This window comes from Macrosteles quadrilineatus, unplaced genomic scaffold (assembly GCF_028750875.1).
Source record: "Macrosteles quadrilineatus isolate MER2022 unplaced genomic scaffold, UCM_ALF_1.0 Scaffold_5__1_contigs__length_97177068, whole genome shotgun sequence".
In the NCBI taxonomy this organism is placed as follows: Eukaryota; Metazoa; Arthropoda; class Insecta; order Hemiptera; family Cicadellidae; genus Macrosteles; species Macrosteles quadrilineatus.
In genome coordinates this window covers 74,686,663-74,707,437 of record NW_026542598.1, presented here as the reverse complement: position 1 = coordinate 74,707,437, position 20,775 = coordinate 74,686,663, and the positions used below count along the sequence as shown (strand labels likewise).

Below are 20,775 nucleotides of genomic sequence, written 5' to 3'. Positions count from 1 at the left end.
TACAACGATCAAAACGGTCAAGAACGAAAAATAGTAAACGACGCACGATTGTAAGCCTATTAGCACCCCATGTACAGTAGTGGATAGTGCGTAGTAACAGCAACAGGCACTGTGGGTCTTCAGGAATATCTTAAACACAAATCTTCCTACGTTCGCAACATTGGGTACTTCTAAAATGGCAAATTGCAAAGTTCTGCGAAACAGATGTTTTTTCTTGCGACACATATTTTGGTTTCTAAGGTGATTACACAACTTTAGTACCTGGCTGGATTTCTACTAAAATATCCCCTGGAAATTGTCAGATCTATTTCCAATTACATGAATTGGAATGCAAGTTAAATTACATATAATTTTAATGAGTACCTAGGTTTGCTGCTACAGGGAAGGTACTGAGGTGTGTTTTTATTGAAAAGTTTATAGCTTAATATGAAATAAACAAAATTGCTAAATTTGATTCAAATACATCCATAAACAAACAAACTACAAAAGTTTATTCTCCATAAGAATAACATAGGATTTTTAAACCTAACCTAACCGTTAGGCATACAACTACACTTCCATGTACAAAATTATTGATTTTTTTAAGCTCTACAAAATGGTCTGGAAAGAAATGGTGAAATTTTATGTTTTCAGAGTCAAAAATGGGGAAAACGAATTTTTACCCCATGAAACCCCCCATAAACCCCCGTTCCCATAGACCGATCATGCTGGTTCGTGAACTCGTTCGAATAAACGTAGGTTTACACGTTTCTACTAAATTTCATCAAAATCTGATAATTTTTGCTTGAGTTATCGCGCTAACGGAAAAAATTAAATCGGTCCCGGGTCCAGGTCTTATCATGAGTACTACGGCAATAGCATATTCCCTATATGGGAAATTCGCTACAATTCATCTGGAATGGAACCAGCCACCTTATAATTTGAAGACGAGGACTTTTCGGATACCAAGATTGGATGATGAGTAGATAAGTCGTGGAATTTATGTACGGTTAACCCAAACCATGATGACTTATTTTGGAACTTTTCGCATAAAACCAAGATGGCGTGTGGCACGACTTGGCGTGTTGTCAGATAACTCCAAGGTCATTCGTGTTGATAAACAATTCCTTATCCAACCCCTAACTATCCACTTCATCCCCTAGTACAATCTTCTCTCACAGGAAGTATTTAAGCTGCACCGTTTTCGTGAGAAGCGGTATTTGTATGCAGTTGAAATAGGTTGATATTTTTGTTGATTTCGTACTGTGGTACCTTGTATGAAATTTTATTCTCTTTCAGAATATCACCTTCCAATTTGGTGTAATTCCTCATCATTTTTAAGTTATTTGCAAAAACGTTAAGCAACATCCGATAGTTTTTAGCGGTGAAAAAATGTGCAAGTTTTACAGATCAATCTACAGTTCCTTTAGATCGATTTTGTTATTAATGTGTGGTTGGAAAGCTTATATTTTAGTTTCTTTACATTTTAATGTGTCATTTATAATTTAATCAGGTCATTATTTAAATTTATTTAGAAACAATTTCAATTGTTAGTGGTACTGTACGAACATCGTTCTTTCACAGGGATGGACCAGATATCTTCGAACTTGAGGTCTATAATTGCCCTGTCAGTATTAGGGATTTAAATGCTTCACACGAAAAAGGGTTAAAAGGGATTTTCTTATTCACACTATTCCATCAGGTTCGTATTTGGCTCTAAATTACATTGTGCTATTCAGTTATTGAATCTATCCAACAAGTCGAGGGTAGATAGCAACAAGAGCAGGGTTTGGACCTCTCAGACAAAATTAAAATACCAATGACGTAAAAACACTGTATTTTAATTAAAAGATATTTTCAATTGATGATTCGATATACAAACATCGTTTCGAATAGATCCACACACAACTTAGCCAAGAAATTACAAATAAATTAGAAAACTTGTAAAACAACGAGCTGTGCGGGCTCTTTTCATCCACTATTAATGCACCTGGGCGCGGTTCGCCATTCAAAAATTCCCATTCTCTGGCAAAACATTCACCGTGTCACAAAGGCGAAGTGAAGGTTTTGTTTTGCTATAATAGACAGCAGGTTATAGACACATTGTCACTGTGACTTTTGTCTACACTGCAGCGTTAACGATGAGTACTTTCTGTACGTGACATTGATTACAGGTCAATTATTTAAGTGTGGAATGGAGATGAAATGGTAGAAGATTGATCAAAACGAAGGTGGCTTGGGTTAGTAAGAGCATTGAACCGTTAGGGGTTCGGGATGGTTTAAAAACTTGGTTAACTTTGTTATTTGACTTTCATTTACAAAAAAAATAATTGTTGATGCTCAGAATCCTTACGTGAACGCGATTTCTGCGAACAATACTCCTCCGTTAATAATGGACGGATTTTTACAACCGATGTGTAAGTATTTTAAGTAAGAAATAGTATACTGTATTACGTTACTAGTCCTGAAAATAAGTGTTTACCGGATGAGTGTGGTCGTTCCCGTGCGAGACGTAGTCGAGTTAATTACATTGCTATTAATTACAGCTGTATACGAGTCCGGTACACACATTTTGGACGAGTTACGTACGATAGTTTACGCCATACTAATAAATCTGTACAAATCCTTATATATTTCCACCAAGTCTTAACCTCTAAGAGAGGTTATGTTTTTGTTTATAACCATTCATTTCCACCTAAATACAGTATAATCAGCTGATTGGTGTCCGGTAAAACTCATTACAGTACAGTAGTACGCAATGAAACTCCATTTGAATAAGCTGGCGGCAAACAGCTGTTTTCTGGACTAAATCCTTGCGTGGGAAGTTCGTCAAAATAATAACGTGTGGCGTAAATACTATTCCGTATGAAGAAAGGATTTTATTTACTTAAACAGACGAATAATTTGTATTAATTACAGCTGTTCATAGTAAACACATGATACACACAAGAGAGCGTTCGTTTACAGAGTGAGTTCGTGTTCAGTTTCGATAACTGGAGTGGAGTGATTGATTACATTAATCACTCTTAACAATTAACAATTAACTCTTTGAGTTGACTCTTTTAAGTCATCGGAAATTATGATTGTTATTCGTTTTGGAATAACGTTTTGGAGTGTAATACTTTGCAACACACAATGGAATAGTATTATATTGTCTGTGCTTTGCAATTGCTTGAATTCGAGCAACAGGTGCACTAGTGGTAATAAAATAGTCGTTCACATGTTTGTATACTCCATTGATGTCGAGAACATCTTGGAATAACGGTAACAAAGAAAATGCCATTTAAAATGCAAGATTTATTGAAAATAGCCCCTTTGGTAGATCTGTGGCAAGGATTTTGTGTTACTATTGTTTGAACGCACTACCTTGTAAATTAATGTAATTTTAAATACGCCGAAGACAATTTCAATGTGTGCTCCTGTCTGATAAATTAAGAGCACACTTTAATGATTACAATAATTAATTTCTATCCAGTTCTATCCTCACTGTCTTCGTCATTTTCGGGATTTTGTAGGGGGTCATGTGCATCTAACCATTCTAACCTCGGTCTACCCCGACGCCTAGGTTCATGGTTTGGTGGTGGCATAGGATCGTCCTCAATAGCCTCTTCTTCATCTGTAGAACGATTGCAATTTCCAAAGGATTACAAAGTCCTATCAACTCTACGTTGACCTTCATAGGTGTCGTAGTCAGGATAGCTATCAGTATCACCCACAGGACCGCTTGTGTCACTTTCAGTTTCGGTAGCAGAACTCTCAATCTCAGACACATCAATCACGAAATTGTCATCTAAAAATTCCTCTTCTAGAGTTGTTGCTATTGCATTTTGACTCAGTGGAGATTTTGATCGATCCACAACTACTCACAAGACATTTCATAAAAACTTCGCACATAACCATAGACAAATAAAATAAAGACCGGCCCCGCTAGGAGGGCCTTGTAGTTACGGCGTATATCTGTAGCCCTGCAGCGCTGCAGCGTCTGCTGGTAGCATCTTTCTCTTTAAAAACTGTATATTATGGTATATAGATAAAAACACTTTTTTTTGCGTTTTTATATAGATTTTTTCAAATGCCTTGTTAACACTGTTGGAATTTATAGCTCGCCCAATAAAACGTCCTTCAAACCACTTCCTATTCCCCGGACGTCGGCACTCAAAGGGTTAAAAGAATCTACTTTCAACGTCAAAAGTCAACTACTTATTACCGAAAGAAAAAGTACACAGGATGCAGCCTTGGTTACGTCGTCAATGGAGACACTACACGTGATGCACACCCGCGAAGGTCACAATTTGCCGCCAATTGTACAGGTGACTTCAGCTGTGGCGATCACATTGTTTTTGCCGGGTAATTCACGATGATGCAATGACAAACGCGCCCTTGACCTTGAAGTTTGATAACTGATAGTGGACGTCGCTCGGGCGTGCTTCCCCTGGGCCCTCCCATACGTCTAACTGCTCCACTATTGTATTGTAATATGTTACTACCATCGGGACTCCTGGTCCATATCTTCCAGCCAACGCCTCTTTAGATCTCGGTTGTATCAATGACTTGTGGATGCTGAAGACATCTGAATGGACCAGCTGTAAGCAGTTGTTTTATTCAAGTAGTACGTTGGAAGAGCCATCTCAAAAATCAGTCGGTAAAAGTTCAAACTGTTTTGACCAAAATACTTTGATGCAGCAAAGCAATTATAAAGTCAGAACCTTCCTCAATTGAGGTAACCATCGCAACTTTACCCATAATGCACCAGTCACGCTAGCCTCGTCACGTTATGCGGAAGTAACACAACTTGTCTAACATCTTATCTACCACTAGGGTCGTAACGTGGCGTTATACAGTTTACCATACTCACGAACTAATTACTACATACATAGTCCCCCCAACCTAAGACTCTATGCTCCAGCCCGGGGTTATTTTTCACATTGCTTCAGCCTAGGCATAAGGGTTGCGACATTATCACTTAGATCAAATCCATTGGTGATTTGGCAGGATTTGAGCCTGAGACCTTGAGGTCCTAGGTCCCGCGCTCTACCACTAGACTAGCGAGATTTGAACCTGGGACCTTGAGGACCAAAATCCCGTGCTCTACCACTAGACTAACTCGCTCCTCCTGCATACATAGGTAGCTTGTTTGGTTACAGTTCTAGCCTTTAAAATCAGAAGATAGCGAGTTCGATCCTGGAAACATCAGTTAGTTTAGACAAGTCATCTCATCCCTTTTTTCACTCAGCCTGAATTCATACGATTTAGCTTTATGGGTTATTTACGTTGTACGTAAATTGGGTTATTATTTTATGTACGTACTTTACGTACGTACATAAAATGAATCGTTGTTTTGAAGTGATTGAGTATTAATATGTTGTAATCGTTACTTTTATGCTGAAGACAATTTTGAGGCATGTTTCAGTCCGACAAACCGGTTGTTTAATCACCTTAACAATTTTCAACCAAAAACTAGTAACTATTCTCTACTGATACTATGACTATCAAAGCATATGTAGAGTAGGGGCCTAATATGTAAGGTCCGAAATAGGAGAGGATTTTTGAGCGGAGCGAGCGAAGCGAGCGTAGCTCTTTGGGATCAACTTCAATGCAACAAATAAAGCAGCATCACTCAATAACGGCAGTACACATTTCTGCTAAACTTAACAAGATTACTTAGACTAATAGTGAGATGGTTAATAAACAAACAAATTTCAATTAGATAATGCTAATGCAATTTAAAACGAACTTAAAATTTAAAAATTTTAACATTAGGCTTATGGGATTAAAGTAGCCATATGACAGTTTTTTGTTTACAAGAAAAATGTAAACAAGATTTGTGTTGCCAGCTGATTAGAAACAGCCAATGTTAGAAATCAGGATTTAATAAGCGATATATCGAACCGCATCGAAATCGATATTTAATCCGATAATACATCACAGGTTATATTATGTTGAATTACATCGACGTTGCAGTAAGTTAATTACACTTACTAATAAAACGCAGATTGAACACTGATCTAATTTAGGCATGTGGGGAAGGTAGGTTGGGGTTTATGAGTATTCGTGACTACATTAAGTGTTTTGAAGTAAGGTTAGATCAGGGAGGTAAAGTGTAGGTTATAGGTAGGTGTTCGAGTTGTTTATTTGTGTTGCACCATATAATTTTTATCTTTTAGAATAGTTGGTTAAACGGGGAAACGATTTCAAAAATGTTTGCATATGGTCTTAACAAACCATCTACTGTAATCAATAATTCTAGCAAATTACTACATAAAAACCAAATGAAAAGAACATTTGGATTTGGACCTTTGACCAAAGCAAAACTAACAAATAATTTATGAAATGTGAAAAGTTGTATATCATTAAATACTATTCTGTAATATTAATAATTGTTCGGCAAATCCTCATTTTAATGGCTCGGCTGAAAATGGAATCTGCGTTTTGTGAAAGAGTAATTTGGTAACAATTCAGTAATTTAAAATGTTGACAACAGTAGCCTATCCTATATAAATACTGTTATTTGATTGCCAAGCCACGGACTATACATACGTCCAGTTACAACCGTAATAAGTAAATAATTAATTACCTGTAGGCCTACTTATAGAAGTACACTTTTAACCATGGTATGGATAATCGTCTAGGCCTGTCCAGAAGTAGGCTACTAATTTCTAATTATATTATCTACATTTTATTTTTAAGGCATGACTTCCCTTCTTGAAATACATGATTGATAATTCAGTTCATTTTAGTCTTTACATTTATTCTAGATGTTTTACATTTGAGTCTTACAATAAAATAGCCCTACATTTTTCGTAGGCCTATGTTTGATCTTTGACTATCAATACAACTAGACATTCCATCCCCATGTTAAATTTGTAACCAGCTTCTTCATCAAAATCTTTTGTATCCAATAGCCAATGGTATTATTAAGGACAGTATTAAAATGCCGTCTCTAAATCGTCCTAAATAATGGTAGAAACCTAAATTCCAGTTACATTACAATCACATCCTCCATCAAGAATACTTGGTATTAACAATCATAAATTATTTCTAGCAAAGAAAGCTGAGTTTAACCGATTGCAGGGGTTGAAATGAAGACCAATGTTTATGTTGCACAGTTGAATTTAAATATAAAATTTCCCCTCCAGTTGTAATACTTTAATACTCGTTTTTTTAATAGTTACTGTTTTTTTATACTTTAATATAGCCTACTTTAACCGATTGTAAGGGTAAAAGATGAAGTCCAATGTTTTTGTTGTAGGCTACAGTTGAATTTGAATGTTAAATTTCCTTTCTCTTTTTTATACTTTAATGCCCTTTTTGGATATTAATTCCAGATTCCAACTACTGTAATATTTTCCTGGTCAAAACTACCATAATGCACTTTTGGAAGAGGTATCTGAATAACAAGATGTAGTAAAAACAAATCTGAATTATTATAATTTTAATCAATAAAACCAGCATTAGTACATCTATTGACTTTTTTACATTTAGTTACTTATACAAATATCAAATCACGTTTGTTCCGCTCAACTGGCTTTCACCTGTCTGAAAGCAACCCTAGTTTAATCACCATAAACTTTCAAAGGGTATATCATACATTAAACAGACACCTCAGTACTCATTGAAATAGACATTCCTCGGATTTTGCAATGGGGTGAGAAATCTACATGTAGTGTCCAAAGTCAATGTTTATACTATGTACTGTAAGATATATTGTGTTCTAAATCGAACCACAAGCAAGGGTGTCGTTTTATGGCTTCAGGTATTTTTTTTACTTGATTAATTTGGTGAGCCACTGATAATTTTTTATTTATTTTATGTAAATTACCTTAGGTAAACATTGAACACCCTACGGTTTACCTGAATCCTACAACACGTTTCACAATATTACATCAAACAAGAATCTAAAACTTTTAATCGAAATAAAAACATTTTCGAAAAAATATTACAAAACAACTCTAAAAGACAACCAATACAACAACACGCTGTAAAACCACGAAGAAGCTGTACAAGTGTAACATTAGAGACGGTAGCTTGTGCATTAGGATTAGCTTTACACAACAGGTAACCCCTTCAAACGAGGGTGTGTCACTCCAATAGGCTTTACGAAACAAGGATTGTTTACAAGTAAAACAGAATGGCCAAATTACGAAACCAAGTGGAAATAGTTTGAAAACTTTCACTGCTATTCTAATAAGGTAAACAAGAGCGCAACAATATACGTGAAACACAATATAGGTGATGTTAAAAAAGTTTTACCTGCGACCATTTTTTAAACTAGCTTTTTCTATTAAGTTTTTAGAATTGAAACGAAACAATTAACACTATTATTTACTTAACAGCATTGTTTTGTTACTTAACAATATAAGACCAATGACGTTCAAGGATTGAGGGAAAAGAAGTAAAATTGTAATGTTTCGGACGTCAACTTATCAGCTGTTAAAGTAAATTTAATTGATTATCCAATGAGTGATACAATGAGTCGTTTGATTGCGAATACATCGATTGATCGATTACATCTTTCTCTATTTTTAAGGTAGATTTTAGGAATTTCTCTTTATTCTTCATGATAAGCACTAGTTACAAATACATTTTTGTATTCATAATAAATCGTTTTAAATTCGGCGGAAAGAATAAATTTAATGTAACATGAACGACACTAACTTTTAGTAGGCCTACTGATATTACAGTAAAAATAGTAGAATAAAAACTTTACATTACTTCAAGAAAATTTCAATAACCCTAATAACTTGTCGACTTTTAATTATTATAAAACTGGAGATACCCCTGTGGGACTGAGGTACAAGAAAAGATTAGTAAGAAACATTGTTGTGATCAATCTCCCAGACATCTCTACAATCCATCTCCAGTCCACAGCCAATCTGTTAAACAACAATGTTAATTAATATCTGTTAAACTGTGGCCAGTCATCTTAACTAATTGTATCAGTTACAACAATGCTTCAGAATTGTTTGTCGAGTCCCCTGGTTGTAGTTGTAGTTCAACTATCAGATTGTTTATTTTTTAAGATAACTATTTTTGGTGCATGTGTTGCCATTGATTAAATAGTGCAATTGGACTCTGTTTTTTTATATGTTTGCATGTTGTATATTTAGGGCCGATTTTACCATTCTTGCTCTACAATTTGGTACATAAACAGTTTTTAGTAGAAGACAAGCAATAAATTTTAATAATGTAGTTCAGTTTGGAAAATACAGTTTTAAAATTGCTTGAATAAAAACAGTAACAACCAAAAACCCTCCAGATAAACTAGACGAATCTTTAAATTTATCTTTAGCTGATCCATAATAATGACAAATCCAGAAGAAGTATATTTTGTCGTAAACATGATTTAATCCAAAGAGTTTCCCTTTCAACAGGTTTCCCTTTAAAAAAGCCCCTTTCTACAGCTGCCCATACATTGTAAGGTTACTGGTCAGCATCCAAAGTGAATGATACAAAGTATGACGGACGTCGTGGGAGCGAGTGTGACTGATAGCTCTGTAATGGAGTTTCATTAACTGCCGAAGCTCACGACACTAAACAAACACGTCGACAATTAACCCACGACACTTGACCAGATACTTGAAGTGGCTGTAGATCTCACAGCCGTAGCAATCGGCTTGTAAAATATAATAGCTGGCCTGACAGACGTAGTCCTGTCCTAATGTGGATTGATGTCAAATGCTCGTTCATTTTCAAGATGAGCTCGTTCGCATCACTCAATCACGTCCTGGATGAAGTTCGTTCGCTACGCTCACTCACCTTTTCGTTGGAGCTCGTTCACTTCGCTCACTCGCCTTAAGGTTTAGCTCGTTCGCTACGCTCACTCGCCTCCAGGTTGAAGTGAGTGAGCTAATGTAAAGGCATTTTTTTTGGAATTTTTTAAATCAAATTATTAAATAACGGATGGATGGATTCTAAATTTCACTCCTTATTCACACACTATCAAAAAGTATTTATTAAATTAAAAACATGAACGTAGCTGTAAACAATCCTACTTTGACAGTTCTAATTTTGTATCACTGCTGCTTGGTTGAAATTAGCAACTGTTGTCATAAATTTATACAATAACAGTGCTGCACCCTGTTGGTACATCTTGTAACCTTTTAATGCTATTGATCATTACATAATCAAATTGTTTAGTTGAAACAGCTGTTATGATTCTTTCATTCCATTTAAATATTAGTAGTCATAAGGTTAACATGGGAAACTCCAGAGCCACCGGGGCAGAGTCCTTTTGACGAATCTGCACCAAACTTCGCCCAAAACCATCCTTGAATAATGCTTAATAATGCCTGAAAGTTTCATTACAATCTGTCGAGCGGTTTCGGAGTCCATAACGTTCAAATATACACATTTCCTCTTTTATTAATATAGAAGATATAATATGTTATTTATAGACTGCAGATGTATATGCAAGATAAGTTGGTTTATATCTTGTAAATGTTGCTATTTGATCACCGGAATGCATATTTTACAGCAAAGGAAAGTGCAAAAGAAAGTGAAGGAATGAAGTATGATCTTTAATACCAATATGGACTATATCAGCTGGTTCTTTAGGAATTTATGAAAGCTCAATGACAGCTGGGACGAGTTGTCAAGCGTCAAAAGCCAACTGACATTGTAAAGATTGATCAGGAGAATTATACAAGCATAATGACCACTAAGCCAGACAGTAATATCATACACCAACAACACAAGTAGACTTCTCATCCCATTGTAAATTTCAAGTTCGTTTTATCGTGTCAAGTTCAAGTCCGGTGACACTGATCGCTAGTGTCGACGAAATTTTGTTTCTATTATTAGTCGTGGTTAACTTAACGATTTGTGCTTTCGTGGTTGTATAGCTAGGTGACGAGTTGTTGTTTATGATTATATAGTTTTATTTGGCTAAACGAGTTTTAAATGACTGAAATAAAAAGAAACAAATTGTAGACAAAAGTCGAGCTCTGCGATGCACCGGACAAAAAAATTGGCTTCAGCTGTTCTACGAGCATGAGAAATCTACTAAGAGAGTTTTATCTATGGCAATATCTAGCCAAAATATGGACTGATGTTCGACGCACGCAAATCCTGACTACAAAACTTTATTTTTCACGGGTGTGATTCAGATAGAGTTTTGGGTATAACCATTGTATAACCTTGGAGAACGTTGCTGTTGGTGATATAACAAGGCATTAATAGGTAGTCACGGTGACTTTCAATAATACAATTAATCTTGTCATCATATTGTTGACTTTTCGGTGTCTTGTGTTTTATGTTGGTGGCATTTGGGTGCGCTGATGCCGATCAATGTTTTAAGATACCACCGCTCTATCATTAGGATGGACAGAAATTATTATTAGAACATAAATTCGTGATTGTACTTAACGATTTTTGTGATATCCATGATAATAAACCATTCTTTAAACTAATTCCGGGGATCCTAATTATTGGTTATTAATTTTGTAGTAAATTATGCTCAATTAGCCTATATTAATCCAATTGTTCTTCACTTTTTCTCTGTACATGGTATTTTGTAATGTTATGATTCTTTGACTAACATATGTTGCGACTCTTGTTTACCTTTTTGTTGTTAGCCTATCTCGCAAATAATGCCATGACAACCAATTAACCTACAAGGCCCATGTTAAATTTCTTAAAAGCTTAAATTCACGTAGAGATCCCTGTGGTCCGATCTGAACCATTTCAGATTCATACCTTCCCATGGTTTGTTACTATACCTGTGTTAAATCTCGTGCAGATCGCTTCAGCCGTTCGAGAGGAGTATTTGTAAAACAAAAGCAGAAGTGTAGTATAAAAGCTTCGCTCCGCTCAAAAATGTCTTAAGCTATTATGGATAACAAATATATGCAAATGGTATGTTTTTCAATCACTTTCTTTACATGTCCTACGACTTAGTAACATTGGCAAAATCGAATCTTAGTGCTAAAACCTAATTTGTCTGCTTTCAGAAAATGCGTGCCATTGAATAGGGAAGTCGTGGGTTGAAAAGATAGTGTTTATCTGCAGTGATTGTTGGCTGTAAACTCTGCGTTATCTACATCATAAATACTTCTTCCTGCGTTGAGATGAACACAATTATTGGAACAAAAATACTGTAAGTCAAAATGGGAATAAATATGAGTTTAGTTAGTTTTAGCACATGGGACAAACCTGTTGACTCCGAAAAGTTGTTATTCCTTTTATTAAGTCGTTTAGACCTACTTATAACTATGTTGATAATATGACGATTAACTAGACTAAATATTTTTCTGGATTTCTTCGTTAAAGTTAATTAATGTAAGCCTCCTAGTTGGTTATTTCTTCAGATTTCAAGCGTTTCAACACCCTTCAATTACGAAATCAAATACATTCTTTGGTATAACTCGAGAAACAATAATTTTTCAAAAGAAAGGTCTTCTTAAGTTGTTACTTATCAATTAGCAATTATCAATCATTGAGATGTGGACCCCCTAGGTGCGTATTTTAACCCAGATATGAGTGAAGGGTGAGTGTAGAATGGTGTATGAAGGTCTATGTATAGCTTTACTGACTAAGATCAGCGGTTTCATTGGTCAGGATCATTTATTTAAAGCCCAATGATCAGGAACAGCTGGGTCCAGTTTCGAACCATCAAAAAGCTACTGACTTTTCTCAGGATCAAGGCGACCTTTTGATTAGTGTAAACTATGCAATATAAATTATATAGCCTAAAAGACCAGATACTGTAACTTAAGTCTGAAAACAAAAAAAAATACATTAAAGTCACCGGTTAGTGCCACATCGAATTATTAAAATATAAAAACAATAATTATTGAATACAGTATCCATTTGACTCCGCAAAACACGTGGACGAAATATCAACCATGTATGACAATTTTACGTCGATGTAGATTATAATTTTATTTTAAGTAAAATCTTCGAAAGTTTATTCAACTTGTAAAATGCAAGACACTTTTGTAACTACAATCTCTTTTCACTTACCAGATGATATCTGGCTTCTGTGAGATTTAACCACTCAATGTACACAGTTATATGATAAGACACCTGACATTATGCAACGTGTTATCTTCAGATAAGAAGGAGAATGGTTTATGGGTTCTCACTGCGTTAAGTTAGTTTTTAGTCTAAAATGTATTTTAATTCTAAATCATGCTTGTCACGATTACGTTTTGTGAGGATATAATTTGGTACAGAAGAGAAAAAGCGTCTATTGCACAATTTGAAGTAGAAATCATCGTTCTTGCTATGTAAACCACCACTGGTACAACCTGGATTGGAGCAGATAATTCCATACCACGTCAACTTTAATGTGATTAGCAGCACGTGATCATCGGTAAATAAACAGATCATTGCTGAGGAAACAGCTGTAATCACATTTAATTTATCCTTCACTGGTCATAGGATCGCGTGCTTGTTCGCAGGTGTGGTTTTAGCGTCGTAGTAATCGAATATAGAATATATCTTTTCCGCTAATGAATGAACGAATAGCTGGTTCAATTACTGTTCTATCAACAATAAATATTATTATCACAAGTATATAATTACTAGCCTAAATAATACTGTGAACTACCCGATGTATCAAACCTTGGAAATGTTCACTAAATCCTTCGTCCAATATTGATAAAGTTGTGTTTTGAGAACCTGCACGTATTTAAGTTTAAATAACAAGGGGTGCAAAGTTTAATGTTTTCTGTTAAATGCCTAATAATGCCCGTCATGAAATAAAGAAGTTGTTCGTAGGCCTATTTATAACAGGTATCAATCCAATAACAAGCGTTTACATTAATTATTTTCTCCATAAAAACATGGAGACAACGTACAGTACTACGTTTAGTAAACAAACTCAGTTATCAATATGCGAAGAAAATAATGTACGATAACATGATTAAAGTTTTAATTTTTCTATAATACGTTAGTAGGCTAATGCTTTTGTCTTGAATAAAAGAAAAGGCTTGTAAATTTTGTTTTTAGAAGCTGAAGTTAACGGTTGGTGGCAATTAATTAGCAAGGCTGTATCCACAACAACTATATTTTATTCTTAAAAGAAATATCCACACATCTACTTTAATGATTTTAACAACATTCAAATGTTTTGTAAAATCTGTTTTCTTAGAAAATATTGCGGCCCCATAAACATTTCGTACTATACTGTAATTCTAGGAATTAAGCTATGCAATAATCAACCTAACCTAGTTTCGCACTTGCTGAATCTATAAAACTTTAAAACACTTGTGCAGTGACAGCAAACTGCAATGCATTGACATTGTTTTGATCGATCGTGCAAGATAAACATAACCTCAAAACCAGCTGACGGAACAAACTCAACCACCTGACTGTAATTGTACAAGGTTTAACAATTACGTTAAGATAGACCAAGAGATACACTTGTCAGCTATGAATTAGTGTTTGTTTATCATTGTGGTAACTAACCTGCAAGGTTAACTATAATTAAGTTAAGTTACTGTAACTTAGGCCTAGTTGATAACATAACTTCAGTATTTTTGTTTCAACGCTAGGCTTTTTTTACTCTACTTGCTTAAATTTCTTACTGGTTGGGTTACTGTATGTAAATAGACATGCTAAGATAAAAATGTAATCAAGGATGTTTACAAATAAATGTTACTTAGAATTGAAAATACTCTGGTGAAATGGAATTTGGGGTAAAACACTTGTACCAAAAGTCTGTGACTTTAACGTTCATTTTTTGCCACAAGTTTGAGCACAGACGAACCAAAAATATACTTCAAATATTTGTATATGCAACATAAAGATTTTACACACCCATCAAAATAGGCTAAAAAATCGATAACGCAGAATATCTGCAGTAGGCGCAAATGCAACCGGCCGGTAAGCGGCGCCAAGGGTACATAACCTCACTTTCTACAAAACACCACCACTTACTTGCGACACATTCTGTAACTCTTCAACACCGGTATTCCGGAGTTGGCTGTAGCTGTTTTAGACCTCGACATGATGTACACAATCACTCACACATCACTATGACACTCCGGCGACATTGGTGTACGCACTGTAAAGTGTTCGCGTCGCGAAGTGTAGATGTGCTGCTGGAAGACGGTCGTCGTCGTCAGTGCGCGTGCGCGAACACATCGACCGGGCTTCATCCGTTGCTATGGCAACCACCTTCCGTAACTCCCTTATCATTGCAACCTGCCTAGCTTACTCTCGTTTGTTTACATCTGAGCTGCCAGGGGTCGCGAGGCTTGCTGGAGGTCGAGTGGATTTTGATAGGGTTGGTTGTGGGAAATATGGGTAAAATTTTGATATATCTAACGTAAGAGGCATTTCATTAAGCCACAAGGCCAGATAACAACAACAGTAAAGATGTGTCAAAATTGGGTGTTACTGATCAGGTTGGCTATAAATTCGTCTTTAGTTTTTGATCCACAACAGCGAGAAATACTAGATTCATACAGTATTACATAGTAACATCACTTGGTAGCTGTGTTTATTTGGAGTTAATCTGAAAATCTAATGTACACCTGTTCGATCCTGAATAAAAGTCAGTAGCTTTTAGATGGCTGACCTTGATCTTTTAATAAGTGGTATTTTTTGTGTCTAGTTACTCCAGTTCATGTTGGTGACACTGATTGCTAGTGTCGATTAAACCTCTCTTCAAGGATGAGAAATCTAGGGAGTGTTTTATCAATGATTCTACTCTAGTTTTCTATTCACAATCAGCTAAAAATACACACCTATGTGACTTATCTATCTATATAAATAAAATTAGAGTTTTGTCTGTACATTAATAAGAATTATATATTTTTAGGTTATTTTTACGTCTTATACATTAAATAAGCAGAAACGAGTCTTATCTCAATTTCTGTCTGTCTGTCTGTCTGTCTGTCTGTCTTTCCCTTTGTCTGTAACACTCAAGATGGCATTTTACGCTATCTTCTCCTGGAAAACGAGAGTACCTATCAAGATCCAAGTCATTTTAATGTATTCACTGGATTGGCGAGATTGTCTTTAGCCATTAAAATATGGCCTCACTACTTTGTAAATAATATTACGAACGTTCAAAAATGTAGTTTTGTGCGATTTATGTCAAGTTTTCGTCCAATTTTTATTGCATAATCATCTATGAAATAACGAACAGCTGTTCGGATCAAGATTATTTTTTCTAGCTGTCACTGATATGTTTACAAATGTTGTTTACAAATACCGCAACCTTTTTCAATCACGTTTTGAATGTAAATCCCAAGTGATTAAAAACGTTTTTCTTACATAACGGATTTAATTAATCGAAAGTGCAATAATATAGTGTAATAGTGTAACCGTGTATATTAAATTAAATAACTAGGCATCATCCAGTTCAGGAACCAGAGATTCTTTGTGTATAAATTGTTCTTGAATTTTGATAACCAGAAAGAAGACCTTGAATCAGTGTTGTATACGGCTGGGAAACTTTAAATTTAATAATGATCGTCGCCAATGGCTTAGAAATATGGTTTCCACTCATTGACACGGCGCTCCAATGGCGGTTGTGTAAAGTGTAAAGTAAAAAATCACAACTGCAGTGGGTGATTGTAACAGAGGTTTACGGATGATGCTAAACTCGCTTTTCTAATGTGTTATTTTCTGTTCCTACCATTGACTATATATATATAGTCAATAGTACCTACTCACCGTGTGATGCAATCGCTGGACCATACAGCCAATAGGCCCATAGCCCATCTCTTGGGTACGTAGCACGATTACTAGAAAAAACCTTTTCTAGTAATCGTGGTACGTAGCCTACCCAATTATTCATAACAAACTGTTCGACGACGATCCTTGATACCGGTACTTTTCCCTAGAATACACGGCCTACCTACTTAAGAAATAAAATTACAAACGTCCAAAAACCCAACGTTGTGTGGTTTTTGTCACATTTCCTTCTAATTTTATTAGATAGCCTTTACCAATCATTGTTTAGAGACTAGGTACGTAATCTATTAAATAACAAAAAGTTGTTTGTATGAGGTTGTTTTTTTTTTTCAAACTGACACCGATAAGTTTACATTAAAAGTTGTTTACAAATAAAGCAATTAATGGCAAATAACTTTGATTGCCGTTTTAAAACGTTTTACGAGAAAATCCAAAACCAAGAGATCAATAACCTCGGGACTTGATTAACTCATATAATTGGTCGGCTGTACTATAGTTCTCAACTGTGAACGTTGGTTTTTGGTACCGGTTCTATTCCTTAGAACCGTTGGTACTGTTGGTAGTAGCAAGAATCATTTTAAGTACCAACACATCACTGTACTTTACAAATTAGTTATCGTTGGTGTTGCACCTTATTTATTATTACAGGCGTATTCAATTTAATTGATGTCTTAACTGTACAATTTTTGCTTTTTCTTTCTTGATTCCAAAATGTTAGTTTATGCTAAGAAAACGATAACGCATTTTAGTAAAACATTTATTCAGCAAACCATAATGAATTGTTTAAATGCTTTACGTTGTTTATGTATCAATAGTTCGTGGCCTATTTTGGTAATATTTACTATAAATTACCAATCGTCTATAGTACTTCATTTCATATAGTAAGCCGTCATTTCGGGTCATCATCGGTCCAAGCAAATATACATTGTTATGATGAAATTTGATGACATTAACAAAATATTTCAGATACTAATTTTACAAGTACTTTGTTATGCTTAAAGCGTAGCAAATCCCCTAATTAAGTTCTGTATTTTTGTGTGTATGTCTGTTAGTAAAGCATTAATGTCCTTATTTCTCAGTGTTTCACGGAAAGGACAAATGTACCTTTATAATGAAAATGTCAACACGAATAAAGTGTTAAATTGGGAGGTTGAGGTAGTACCTTAAATACTTTTAACCATTGTGGAAGGTAACTTTCAATTATAGGCCTACATTAGGGCTATGCCTCATAGATCTATAAAGCATTTTTTAGTTTAATCATTGGATTTAACATATGGACCAACACGACCCAGGTTACATTTAATTTCGAAGCATTTGTTTTGGCTTGAAACTGTCAGATACTGTATTTGCGAAGGTTTATATATAATAGTTTTGCCAGCATATCTGAAAATATGCAAACCAAATTCTGTTCTTAGTAAAAAGGTTTCAATAACTGACTACAATAAGATCCCCGTGCGTAGAACGGGCACACAGCTAGTCCATCTCTAAAATGATGATACAGTAATGACAAACAGTTAAATTAATATGTTATGAACTGAGGTTAGGAAAGATAATGAGCGTTCATTTATGCTTAGAAATGCTTCGGGCAGAATTGCTGCAAACCAGGATTTTAACCAACAGTTAACATGGTGGTAAAGTAAAGTTAGGTAAGTTAAGTGGTGGTTAGGTGGTAAAGCTAACATATAGCTTTAAAACGGTTAAAATTGTTGGCATGCCCATTCAAAGGCATAAAAACCACATATACCTACATTTTCAGGTTTCGTAAACCTTTAAAGCACTGTTCATTATTCTTTCTATTTTATCCATAAGCCAAACAACATGATTGATTGCATTGAAATTTTATAATTTTGATTCAGTAAAAACAGACCTAACTGCGTGTGGGCTCTGTAGACTGACTTGACCAGTTGGCCTCTTAAGGATTCCGCCCCAAACAATAAATGAGGTAATTTAGCTGAAATGTAGGTTACTATTACTGTTTCTGTGTAAACTTTGGCATGTTTTGCCATACAATTATTAAATTACACTTCTAAACAGACATACCAACCTTCTTAGCTGGAGACAATTTTTGCTATGTTTCTGTACGGTTAATGAAGGGCGTTTTGGTGTTTTCTTTTTCTTTCTTGTTATTTTAACAACTTACAAAGTGTATTTTTCATCCATTGAAGTTTCCTGAATTACTAGAGTACTATTATCGAATAAAAACTAAGAACGCTAATGACATTTCAAAACTTACGGTATTTTAACATTCTGCCCGGTGTAGATGCAAATTTCAACGTTTAAGAAAATGGCAAGAATATTCATTTATAAACAAGGCTTATTTAGTACACAATCTTCTGTACATGGTGAATCATGTAAGGTGCCCACTATTGATATCGAACAGGGAGTTGGTCATAAAATTATTAAATTTATAAATCGTACTTAACCAACCCCAGGGAATAAGGTACGTGTAAACCATTTCATACTTTTTTTTTGAATTTACTACGTACCAAAACCAGAGTTTACTAGTTCGAATGCCATAATCGTCAAATAAAACATAATTATGTCAAACTACTCATCATCTATAGATCTATTATGGTTGAATCAGAATTATTGTACTACTGTGAATACCTTAATTTCTTTGAGCTAAGCTTAGCTTTGATATGCAATTTTACAATAATATCACCAAATCATGAATTAAAAAAAAAATGAAAATAGCTACATAGCCAAAACTTAAAAATGTATCAGTACTGTACATCAAACTGCATGCCATTCTAAAGGTATTAGGCCCACCATCCCTAGCAAGTATTAAACATAAAAAAAAACAATATTTTTTAAACAAAAATTAACTAAAAATATGTTTCTCTATAAAAAAAACGCACGTTAATTGTTTGCATTGTAGTTGGTATCTTTTTCGACATTGCGACAAATTATCCTGAACAATAAATCAGAATAGACAAATCTGTGATTTTAAAACAAATACTGTAGAAGTATTCAAAACTGTAAAAACGTTGTCCACATAGAGCCGTAATTTCGAAAAGATTGGAAAAAGTAAATACTTCAATGATTAACTTAAAATATTACCATTGTCTTTGTATGAGTAAAGACGAACTATAATTAGGACATGATGTTTGTATTTGAGAATTGTTAGACTCAAACTAGTAAACCTCTGATTTTGGTACATCCTTCATAATATATATATATATATATATATATATATATATATTAACCTTATTCCTTGGGGTTATTTTAGTTGGGAAATGTTACATTTCATCGTTTTAGGACCAACGGTTTGTCTGCAATCAATAGTGGACACCTTACGAGATTCGCCTTGTATACTTAATACAATAAGGGGTTTCTCTGATAAATTCCTTTTCCATCCGTCGTACTTAACAGATTTTTCCTATTGAGGTGTCACTATAAATGTTAAGATCTACCGAAAGGACGATTGGTAATTAAAAACGTAATTTACTTTAGGGCCTGCACTGTGAAAGCCAGTTGAGCATGGTGTTGTGTTGTTTACTACTCATTTCTGTTTTAAACTTTCTGTTTTCAAGTTTTTATAAAATAGTGCTATTCTAACACCTATACTGAAACATTCAACAAAATCCATCCGTTGTAGTTCAAGATTTAAATTGTATACTTTTATTCATAGTTCGTATTAACATAACACAATAAAGGATACCGGGGGACACACTCGGGAAAACCCTTGGGAAAAAGTGTAAATTTTGCAATTTCTTTCCAAACCATTTTGTAGGGCTCAAAAAACAAATAGTTTAGTATATTGAATCATTGTTGTATGCCTAAAGGTTACGGAAAAATTCCTAAAAAGTTAAAATTGCTTGTCTATGGTTTTTTTAATGAAATTTGGATATTTTGTTTACTTCATACTAAGCAAAAAATGTTTCAACCCCCAATTTTCTTCCCTGTAGCAGCAAACCTAAGTACTCATTAAAATTTATAATATTTAAATAGGAAATAAAGCTGACAATTTTAAGGGAATAATTTAGTGGTGTTTCAGAAAAGGTAGATAGAAATTTACTTAGTCTGCAGGTTTGCTGCGGCGGGGATATTTTTGTTTTTTTTACCGAAACGGAAACTTGTATAGACAAACTTTCAACTCCTAAACGTTTTAAGTTAAATTTTAAAATGTGGTTTTGAGCAAGAAATTGT

The 20,775-nt window shown here is 34.7% G+C and overlaps 1 protein-coding gene across 1 annotated transcript in view; it reads right to left on the bottom strand.

Moving 5' to 3' along the window:
* The window catches only part of LOC128995288 (uncharacterized), a 99,753-nt gene extending 84,744 nt beyond the window's left edge, over window positions 1-15,009 (bottom strand). Inside the window, exon 1 of the mRNA XM_054420255.1 lies at window positions 14,860-15,009. Within this exon, the coding sequence (XP_054276230.1) occupies window positions 14,860-14,930 (71 nt within the window). The 5' untranslated portion in view covers window positions 14,931-15,009. The remainder of the gene's footprint in view (window positions 1-14,859) is intronic.
* Between the last annotated feature and the right edge of the window lie 5,766 nt (window positions 15,010-20,775).